General features: G+C 49.5%; 1 protein-coding gene across 1 annotated transcript in view; it reads left to right on the top strand.

The window, feature by feature from the left end:
* Positions 1–5,753: 5,753 nt before the first annotated feature.
* The window catches only part of Acer1 (alkaline ceramidase 1), a 13,963-nt gene continuing 8,364 nt past the window's right edge, over positions 5,754–11,352 (top strand). Inside the window, exon 1 of the mRNA XM_013022668.1 lies at positions 5,754–5,846. Within this exon, the coding sequence (XP_012878122.1) occupies positions 5,754–5,846 (93 nt within the window). The remainder of the gene's footprint in view (positions 5,847–11,352) is intronic.

Below are 11,352 nucleotides of genomic sequence, written 5' to 3'. Positions count from 1 at the left end.
AGGCTGAGATCTGAGGATCACGGTTCAAAGCCAGCCCAGGCAGGAAAGTCTGTGAGACTCTTATCTCCAATTAGCCACCAGAAAACTGGAAGTGGTGCTGTGGCTCAAGTGGTAGAGCACTGACCTTGAGCTGAAGAGCTCAGGGACAGAGCCCAGGCCCAGAGTTCAAGCCCCACGACTGACCCCTCCCCCTCAAAAAAAAAGTCTCATGGATTTTTCCTGTCTGGGCTGGCTTTGAACCGTGATCCTCAGATCTCAGCCTCTTGAGTAGCTAAGATTACAGGCATGAGCCACCAGTGTCTAGCTAGAAGGTTCTTTTTTCTTTTTTTGGTTGGTCACTGGGCTTGAACTCTGGGAGTGGGCACTGTGCCTCAGCTCTCCAGCTCAAGGCTAGCACTCTACCACTTAAGCCACAGTGCCACTTCTGGTTTTCTGGTAGTTAATGGGCTGGGAAGGTGGCTCAGTGGTAGAGTGTTTGCCTTGTATGCATGAGGCCCTGGGTTGGATTCCTCAGCACTGCATAAGCAGAAAAAGCTAGAAGTGGTGCTGTGGCTCAAGTGGTGGACCATTAGACTTGAGCTGAAGAGCAGAGGGACAGGCCCAGAGTTCAGGCCTTACGACCGACAAAAGAAAAGAGTCTCATGGACTTTCCTGCCTGGGCTGGCTTTGAAGGGCAACGCTTAAATCTCACCCTCTGGAATAGCTAGGATTACAGGCATGAGCCACCAGTGCCCAGCTGGGACTCTCAATTGATTTTTATCCAGATCAGCCTCCGACCACATTCCTCCTACCTTCACTTCTCCTGCAGCTGAAATGACAGGTTTGAGCCACCACACCTTGCTTGTTCATTGAAATGGTGGGGAGGGAGGGGGCAAGAGCTAGATAACTTTCTGTCCAGGCTTGTCTCATACCTCTGTCTTCCTGATCTCTGCTTCTGGAGTAGCTGGGATTAGAGGTATGGGTCGACACACAGGGCTGTATGTTGACGTCTTACATAACTGCACAAAGTCAAAACCAGAAAGTTGACACAGATACTATCTGTGGATTGCATTTAAATTTCAACAGCTGTCTCCTGTATCTTATCCCTGTGTAGTTTATGCAATTTCTTTACGCAGGTTAGAGTAGGAATGCCACACATATCAAGTTTACACACAGGACCTTAGGCAACTTTTTTTTTTTTTTTGGGTCCTGTCATGGGGCCTAAACTCTGGGCCTGGGCGCTGTCCCTCAGCTCTTCAGCTCAAGGCTAGCGTTCTACCACTTGAGCCACAGCGCCACTTCCAGCTTTTTTCTTTTTGCTTATGTGGTGCTGAGGAATCGAACCCAGGGCCTCAGGCATGCAAGGCAAGTGCTCTACCACTGAGCCACCTTCCCAGCCCCCTTAGGCAACTTTGTAACTATATTATCAATAGAGAGGGAAAGTGGGTACCACAGGCTGTGAAGAGTAGAGTGATTAAAAATGAGTTATAATGAACCAGTCACCAATAGCTCACACCTGTCATCCTAGCTACTCAGGAGGCTGTGATCTGAGGATCTTGGCTCGAAGCCAGCCTGGGGCAGAAAAAATTCATGAGATGCTTATTTCCAATGAACCACCAGGAAACCATACATGGTGCTATGGCTCAAAATGGTAGAGTGCTAGCCTTGAGCAAAAGGAGCTCAGGGACAGTGCCCAAGCCCTGAGTTCAAGCTCCAGGACTGGCAAACAACAACAACAGCAAACAAACCAAAACCACAACATTGTGTCCAGCTATGCAAAGAGTGAATGTCTTATGAAGACCAGTAGGAAGTCCAGATGGTACTTTGTGAGAGTCTTGTTGGAGGAGGGGTTTAGGTAAGAGGACCCCAGGAAGTGACCTCATCTTTGACAAAAGACCAAAGAGAACTTGGAACCCAGGTATCCAGGTAGCCACATTCCAAAACTAGCCTCAACTGGCAAACTTGTCACGCTATAGCAAGGAAAAACATCATGTTTTCTTGTTTTCCGATTTTTACTGGTTCAGACTCCAGGAGATCCTGCAGAGAGCGCTTGGTTGACACCTGCAGACACTGGATCAACCCTAGACCCAGACCCCAACCCCAACCCAGACCCCAAAGAAGATTCTGGCCCTTTATATGGAGAGACCGGCAAGTGACTCCTGGCAGTCCAGACCAGGAGAGCTGGGATCCAGACACCACTGTAACTCCTCCACGCCCATCCCAGGTGCCAACTGGAGTGGATGCCAAATGGGCTGAGCCCACTCTGCTGAAGATGAAGCTGGGTTATCGAACTGCGGCGGCAGCAGCTGCTGTGCATGCCAGGATGATAGAGGCCCCTTCATCTCAGATTGCTGAGTCTCCAGCTGGGCCTGCAGAAGAGCCACCACTGCCGTGTACCCAAGTAGATCTCCTGGTGGATCTGTCCACAGCTGCTGGGGTGGACCCAGCCCCGCCAAAAGCCTCATCTGGAGAGTTACAGCCCCGGAGAGCAGTTCTGCATCTTGTTGTGTATCTGCCCACGGCATACAATGAAGACACCACTCCATCGGCATCAGATGACGAAGACTCAGCCCAAGGTGCAGACCGCGCGGCTCTCATGGTGCCTCTGCCCTCACCACTGCAGGAAGAACCATTTTCACCTGCTCAAGAGGAACGACCCGGGGCAAACGATCTGTATCTGGAGGATTTCCTGTCCACAGCATCTGAGACAGACTCTCCTGTACCCATGTCAGGGGACCAAGAGCCCCAGCTGGAGCCAGCCGGCCTGGATCTGCCCAGGGTATCTGACACAAGCTCTATTCCATCAGACGAAGAAGAGGAAAAACCAGTAAGATGTCGAGCACTTTGGCATCATGAGGTGTCTCTGACCAATGCCTATGAAGAAAATCCTCTTCCACCAGTAGCCGATGTCTGAAGAGGTGGTTCCCATTCCAGCTGACCTCAAGCTTGAAGTTACCTGTATCACTTAGGACAGATGGACCTCCGATCCGTGACTGTGCTCACTGCTGTAGAGATCTAGCAGGCTCGACAGACTTGGTCTGACACAGACTTACCTTTATGTGCAGGGGGCAGTTTAGCTTCCAGCAGATAAATCCACTTGATTGCAACTTAAGACTGGGAGCACAACTTTGGGTGTGGAGATAGAGACTTACAAAGTCCTGAGCGCCACTGAGCACCAGCTCAAGCACTGAGAGCAGCCCTTTTCCTCCCCTTGGAAGTGATCTGCTGAGCTTTTCTTCTTTTGTCCTTTCTATACATAATTTTACAATTGATGTAAATAAAAGTTTATTATTGTTCAAAAAAAAAAAAGAATCTAATGATCCAATTGCCAGTGGCTCACACCTGTAACACTAGCTACTCAGAAGGCTGAGATCTGAGGATTGAGGTTTGAAGCCAGCCAGGGCAGAAAAGTTTGTGAGATGTTCATCTCCAGTAAATTACACAGAAAAGGCCAGAAGTGGCACTGTGGCTCAAGTCATAGAGTGCTAGCCTTGAGCACAAAGAAACTCAGGGATAACACCAAGTTCCTGAATTCAAGTCCCAGGACTGGCAAAAGAAAGAAAGAAAGAAAACCACAGAAGTGGAACTGTGGCTCAGGTGGTGGTAGAATGCCAGTCTTGAGCAAAAAAGTGCAGGGACAGTGTCCAAGCCCTGAGTTCAAACCTCAGTTCTGGCAAAAAAAAAAAAAAGTCTCATGGATTTTCCTGTGATTTTCAGATCTCAGCCTCCTGAGCAGCTAAGATTACAGGTGTGAGTCACTGGTACCCAGCACAAGGGCATTTTACTCATCCATTAGAAAGAATAATATGTCATTTATAGGGAAATGGATGGACCTAGAAGAAATCATGTTAAGTGAGGTAAGCCAAGTTCCGAGAGACAAAAGGTATATGTTTTCTCTCATATGTGGAAGCTAGATCAAAAATACAACTGGAGGGCTGGGAAGGTAGCTCAGTGGTAGAGCGCTTGCCTTGCATGCATGAGGCCCTGGGTTTGATTCCTCAGCACCACATAAGCAAAAACGTCAGAAGTGACACTGTGGCTCAAGTGGTAGAGTGCTAGCCTTGAGTTGAAGAGCTGAGGGACAGCGCCCAGGCCCAGAGTTCAGAGTTCATACAACTGCGTATGATCACCTCTATAGGGTTGTATGCATTCACACACACAAGGTCAGACCAAGGGAGGCTACCCTTAGGGGAAAAAACCAAACCGTTCATTCCTCTGAATAGCTGAATTACTATCAATGTATTTATCAAAATTAATTCCAGGAAATGGAATCATGGGTTTTGTAATCGCAGTTGTTATCGGTTGTGCTTTTTTTTTTTTTAAATTTTTGTTGGTCATAGGGCCTGACCTCTGGCCTGGCTGCTGTCCCTCAGCTCCTCAGCTCAAGGCTAGCCCTCTACCACTTGAGCCACAGCACCACTTCTGGCTTTTTCTGCCTCATGCATGCAAAGCAAGCACTCTACCACTGAGCCACCTTCCCAGCTGTGCTACTTTTTTTTGGAGGGGGGATGGCTGAAGGGGGGGGCCACAGGAATGCAGGGAGGAAAAGTGAACAAATGCAGTCATACTAGTCAATATACACTATATAAAAAACACACTATGTAACTTGTGGACAGGGATGGGAGGGAGAAAATCAGGGAAAGTGAAGAGCATGGTACCCATTACCCGACTTATGGAATTGTTACCTCTTTGTACAACTCTTTTTTTTTTTTTTTTTTGGTCGTGGGTCTTGAACTCTGGGCCTGGGTGCTGTCCCTCAGCTCTTCAGCTCAAGGCTAGCACTCTACCGCCTGACCCACAGCACCACTTCCAGTTTTCTAGTGGTTTATTGGAGATAAGAGTCTCACGGACTTTCCTGCCTGGGCTGGCTTTGAACCGTGATCCTCAGATCTCAGCCTTCTGAGTAGGTAGGATTACAGGCGTGAGCCACCGGTGCCTGGCTGTACAACTCTTTAATAATCATTTTTTGAAATAGAGAGAAGGGAAGTAGGCTTGGAGAGTGTGACGCAAGCGGAGGAGTGTGTGGTCTCAACTGGCAGGGGTGTGGCTTGAGCAGTAGGGGCGTGGCCTCAAGAGGCAGAGGGCGTGGCTGGAGTAATAGGGGTGTGGTATCAAATAGTGAGCTGTATACCTAGAAAGCATAGGGATCTGAGTTCAAGCACCAGTATTGAGAGAAAGACAAAGAAAGAAAGAAAGGAAAGAAGTCAGGTGCTGATGGCTCAGGCCTTCAATCCTAGCGACTCAGGAAGCTGAGATCTGAGGATCACGATTCCAACCCTGGCAGGAAAGTCCTTGAGACTCTTGTCTGCAGTTAACCACCAAAAAGCTGGAAGCGGAATTGAGGTTCGAGTGGTAGAGTACTAGCCTTGAGCAGAAATGCTCCGGGACAGAAATGCTCAGGGACAGTGCCCAGGCCCTGATTTCAAGTCCTACAACCAATCAGAAAGAAATAAAAAGAAAAGAAAAACAAAAACAAAGCAGTAATAGCCCTCAAGGTGTGGGAGTGGGCAGCCTACTCACTCCTTCTCTGAATAAAGCCCTGCATGAAATGCCACCTCTACAAGCCAGGGCCCAAGGCCACTTGTGCCACAAGCAGAGCATCCTCATGATGGGAGGAGTGGCCTGGCAGGTTTTTCCTCCCAGCCTGCCTGCCTGCCTGCCTGCCATGGGCCCCGGCTCTCCTCTCCCCACCTCCTGGCCCAGCCCTCCTGGGCTCACTGTCTTGTCTGACTTGTCACTGCTGCCAAAGTCCCGGCGCCTGACATTGGGACAAGATGCCTAGCATCTTCAGCTATCAGAGTTCCGAGGTAGACTGGTGTGAGGACAATTTCCAACACTCGGAGCTGGTGGCTGAGTTCTACAACACGGTGAGGGCTGAGCGCTGGACCTCGCAGGCGTTGGGAGAGGGAGGTGGGAGGAATCTCACCAGTCTCAGGTTCAAATCCTGGAGCTTCTTACTTCCCTCTTCCTCTCCTGGAGAAGGGTGCTGGAATGGCTCCTCTTTCTTGTGTGGGGCTTGGCTTTCTTGTTTTGGTAAAGATATGTTTGTCCCCTTTCCCTTCATTCCTTCCTGTATCTTTGGTGGTCACTTGGGTCTGGGGTGGGTGGTCTGTGATGTGTACATAGGCAGCTCTGAGGAGACTTTGTGGGGAGGGGGCTCTGAGTCTGGGAGGGTGAATCCAGGAAGGCTCCCTAGAGGAGGTGGGCATGTTGGTCTTTTTTTTTCTCTCAGCAACACCTCCAGACCAAGGTGGCTAACACCCCCATTTTTCTGGGGACTAGCCTACTATTCCAGCTCCCAGGAAACCCCTCAGGTGCAGGAATCGCCAGTCACGCTCACCCCAGACCCTGCTCCCTTACAAGTGCTCACAGGTGACTGATACAGAAGAGGAAGGAGAGCTGTGTGGTTTGTTGTCCCTGTTGCCGTTCCCTGCAGCTCAGTCAGTGCTCAGTCACTACCTGGTGAGCCGTGGTCCTACAGAGTCCAGGTGAGGTACGGGGAGACAAGCCTGGGGCTTGAACTCAGGTCCTCATGTGTGCAAAAGAAGTTGTTCTACTGCTTGAGCCACACTCCCAGTCCTTTTTTGCTTTAGTGTAGTTTGTGTGCCAGGACTGAGATTTGAACTTGGGGCCTTCAGCTCTCAATTTGTTTTTCCCCTCTACCCCTGGAATCATGGTGTCATTTTCTGGCAATTCATTGGTGATAAGAGTCCCAGGGGCTTTCTGGTCTGGCTTTAAACCCAGATCCTCAGATCTCAGCCTCTTAAGTAGCTAGGATAACAGGCGTGAGCCATCAGCACTGGGTTCAAGCATTTCTAAGTCACTGAATGTTTAGTGCCATTGGTGTCAACCCCAGGTTTCACAAAACAATACCTAACCTTTCCCTGCAATCCATTCGTGAGCATTTTCCCCCTTTGGATTTTTCTTTATGAGACTGGGTGTGGCACTGGTTCCACTCGAATTGAAAAGGCTCTGCTGGGAGCCAGGTACTGGTAGCACCCACCTGTAATCCCAGCTGCTCTGGAAGACAAAGTGGGAGGATTGCCATTGGAAGCCTGCCAAGGGGGAGTAGAGGCAAGATTTTATCTCCACAGATAAGCTGATTACAGACTTTCATACTTATTATCCCTGACACAGGCCTGGCTAAGGTAGGAGGTTAGGAGCCTTGGGCAAAAAAGCAGAAATAAGCCAGGCACAGGTGGCTCATGCCTATAATCCTAGCTACTCAGGAGACTGAGATCTGAGGATCATGGTTCAAAGTCAGCCTGGGCAGGAAAGTCTGAGAGACTTTTTTTTTTTTGTCGGTCCTGGGGCTTGAACTCTGGGCTTGGGCACTGTCCCTGTGCTCTTCAGCTCAAGGTTAGCCCTCCACCACTTGAGCCACAGCACCACTTCTGGCTTTTTTGCTTATGTGGTGCTGAGGAATCGAACCCAGGGCCTCATGCATGCAAGGCAAGCGCTCTACCACTGAGCCACCTTCCCAGCCCCTCTGTGAGACTCTTGTCTCCAATAAACCACCAGAAAACCATAAGTGGTGCTGTGGCTCAAGTGGTAGAATGCTGAATGGGGGCTGGGAAGAGCACTTGCCTTTTATGGATGAGGCCCTGGGTTTGATTCCTCAGCACCACATAAGCAGAAAAAGCCAGAAGTGGTGCTGTGGCTCAAGTGGTGGAGGGCTAACCTTGAGCTGAAGAGCTGAGAGACAGTGCCCAGCCCAGAGTTCAAGCCCCAAGACTGATGAGAGAGAGAGAGAGAGAGAGAGAGAGAGAGATGAAGGTACTAAGAGTGGTACACCCATAATCATTCCTAGCTACTTTGCACACTGAGATTTGCTGATCAGAGTTTAAAGCCAGCCCCAGCAGGAAAGTTTGTGAGCTGCTAATAACCAGTTAACCACCACAAAGCCAAAAGTGGATTTGTGGCCCAAGTGGTAGAGCACCAGCCCTGAGTGAGAAAGCTCAGGGAGAGCACCCAGGTTGTAACTTCAAGCCCAAGTACTGGCACGCATGCACACACACACACATACACACACATGCACACATGCACACCAAAAGCTGAGCTATGAACTCAGGAGACTAAGATCTGAGGCTAGAGGTTTGAAGCAGGCTCAGGCAGGAAAGTGTGAGAGGCTCTTATCTCCAATTTACCACACACACACACACACACACACACAGAAACACACATGTGAAAGTGGAGCTGTGGCTCAAGTGGTAGAGTACTAACCTTAAGCAAAGGAGCTCAGAGACTGCACCCAGGCCGAGTTCAAATCCTAGGACTGACAGGAGAAAAAAAATCCTCTCTAATTCTGTTACCTGGGGTTCAAAGCAGCCACAGATGATAGGTAAATGAGTGGGCAAAGCTTGCCAAGCCCAGCTTTATCTGTTGCCACCCAAGTGGCGCTGTGGTTCAAGTGGTAGAGTGCTAGCCTTGAGCTGAAGAGCTGGGAGACAGCGCCCAGGCCCAGAGTTCAAGCCCCAGGACCAGCCCCCCCCCCAAGAAAAAATCCAGGTAGAGCAGGGTACACCTGTAATCCCAGTACACCCCTTGGAAGGTTGAGGCAGGAGGACCTGAGGTCCCGGCCAGCTTAGGCTCCATAGTGAGACTCTCAAACAAACAAACCAACAAAAAAAGAGAGCATGATTTTGATCTGGGGATGTAAATGAAAAGACAAAGTATGTATGTTGCAGAAAAATATTTAAAGGTGTCCCCATTGATTTTTATCATGACTGGTTTAGGAGTTGTGACTCACAGTGGGGAAGTTTGGTTGGTTGGCTGGTTTTTTTCCCTTCTCATGGCTCTGCTGGCTAGGTGTTCTATTGTAGATGAGAGAGGCAAAGCCCAGGCATCCCTGGCCCAGGCAGCAAACAGAGGCACCAAAAGACTCAATTCTGGGGCACTTCAGAGGAGGATTTTGAAAGATGAATAGGGATTCACTAAGCGTGTCTCTACCTGGAAGGAAAATAGAAGCTTGTCAGGTTGGGGGAGGAGGAAGGGCTGTTTCTGTGGCTAGAATTTCAAGAGTGATTAAAAAAAATAAAATCAAACCAGATTGCTCCCAGGGTTAGTGTTTGAACCTTGTCCTGTGTTCATTAACAAACTCATTCATTCAACAAACATGCAGGACCAGGCTCTGGTGACTCACACCTGTAATCCTCGCTAATCAGAAGGCTGAGATGTGAGGATCCTGGTTCAAAGGCAGCCCAGGGAAGAAATCCAGGCAAGAGAACTCAGATCTCCAATTAACTACCAAGATTCTGGAAGTAGAGCTGTGGGTCAAATGACAGAGTGCAGCCTTGATCATAAGAGCTCAGGAACAGTCCTAGGCCCCAAGTTCAAACCCCAGGATAGACAACAAACAAAAGTAAATTTAAAAGAGCACAGCTAGGGCTGAGAACGTAGCTTAGTGGTCGAGTGCTTGGCCTAGTGTGCATGATGTCCTGGGTTTGATTCTTCAGTACCACATAAACAGGAACAAACAAACAAACAAAAAAGAAGAGGCACTGTGGCTCAAGTGGCAGAGTGTTAGCCTTGAGCAAAAGAAGCTCAGGGACAGTGCCTAGGCTTGGAGTTCAAGCCCCAGGACTGGCAAAATAAATAAATAAATAAAGCATAGCTAATTCTCTTCTGTAGGGCAAAGAGAATGGCCTGTGCAAAAGGCTCTGATGAAAGAGCTCCCAGCCAGTTGGGAAATAGCTGGTGACTTGACGCTAACCAGCAGTTGAGGCTGGGTGTGGATGAGGGAGAGGGCCAGTGAAATGTCAGGCCAAATGAAGGCATGCGGAGTGGGAGTCATGAAGAGGTCAGCTGGGTCGAGTGGGTGAATTCTGCAGGGAGGGAAGCCAGGAAGGACCCTGCAAATGCAAATAGAGGTGGGGAACGGGGAACAGGGAGAGGGTTGGGAGCATCCAAGAGAAACTCGCTTGCTTCTAGAAGGCCCTAGAAGGACAGGAGGAGGTCAGGATGAAGAGGGTGTAGAGAGGACCTGGACCTTCCCTACTGCTTTCCAGCCTTGCCTCTTGCTGGTGTGAATGCTGTAGGACCCAGGGGGAAAAGCTAGCCCTCTGGGAGCTCCTGGTTGCAGTGTCTTAGGGCAGACCACATGTGGACAGGAGATCTAACCCCTTCTGCCCCTCAGCCTTCCTCTTCAACCACATTCAGTCTCAGCCTGAGCACGGGATGGTGGCATGCACCAGCCTGGCACCCAGATAATTACACTTCTGGGAATGGTGATAATGCTGTGGTGCTCACAGCCCAGCCGGGCCTCGGGCCTTGTAGTGAGCATCTTCTGATCTCCACCCTTCCAGGGCTGGTGAGACACTGCAATCTAGGTGACAATTTCTTCATTTTCTGTCTTATCCAGAGATGTGGGATGGATCCCTTGGGCCATGGGCTGGGCTCTGTTCTGGCTCTGGGGATGCTGAAGTCACCCAAATAGACAACTCCCTTCCTGGTGCCCTGGGCAGGGGTGGGGATTGGGGGCATGGGGGTGGGGAGGTGGTAGGGACTGAAGTTCTGGAAATGGTAACAGACAAATCACAAAAGGCAACAGTGCAAGATGGCAGAAGAATCTACTAACTAGGTTCCCGTCAATTGAGGAAGGAATCCATTCTGTGTGTGTGTGTGTGTGTGTGTGTGTGTGTGTGTGTACACGCGTGCCAGACCTGGGTCTTGAAATCAGGGCCTCACACTTTCCTCTGGCTCTTTTGTTCAAGGATGGCACTCTACCACTTGAGCCACACCTCCAGTACAGCTTTTTGATGTTTCATTTTCTTTTGCTTTGTTGGTTATGGGACTTGAACTCGGGGCCTGGTTGCTGTCCCTCAGCTCTTTTGCTCAAGGCTAGCACTCTGCCACTTTAAGCCACAGCACCACTCCCAATTTACTGCTGGTTAATTGGAGATAAGAGTCTTATGGACTTTCCTGCCTAGGCTGGCTTTGAACTGCGATCCTCAGATCTCAGCCTCCTGAGTAGCTAGGATTACAGGTGTGAGCCACCAGTGCTAAGCTGCTGGTTATTTAAGACCTAGAGTCCCTCCCGTTTTCTGCCCAAGTTGGACTCAAATCCCAAGCCTCAGATCTCAGCCTCTCCAGCAGCTAGGAATATAGGTGAAAGCAATGGAATGTTTGTTGGTTTGTTTTGAGGCTGACTTGGAACTCAAGATCCTCTTTCTCCAGCCTCCCAAGGGCTGGGATTACAGGTGTGCACTCTGTTATACCTGACCTGAAATAGAAATGTTTATGCCACAACTCTCCTCTGACAAAAGGAGACATAAAAGTTTCTTGTGCAAGGTCACAGAGCACACACAGTGTGTGAGGCAATCTTATTAATAAGAGGTTATCCATCAGTTCTTTTTTTTTTTTTTTGGTCGGCCG

The sequence above is a fragment of the Dipodomys ordii genome, unplaced genomic scaffold (assembly GCF_000151885.1).
Source record: "Dipodomys ordii isolate 6190 unplaced genomic scaffold, Dord_2.0 Scaffold64, whole genome shotgun sequence".
In the NCBI taxonomy this organism is placed as follows: Eukaryota; Metazoa; Chordata; class Mammalia; order Rodentia; family Heteromyidae; genus Dipodomys; species Dipodomys ordii.
This window is presented reverse-complemented; position numbering and strand designations above follow the sequence as displayed.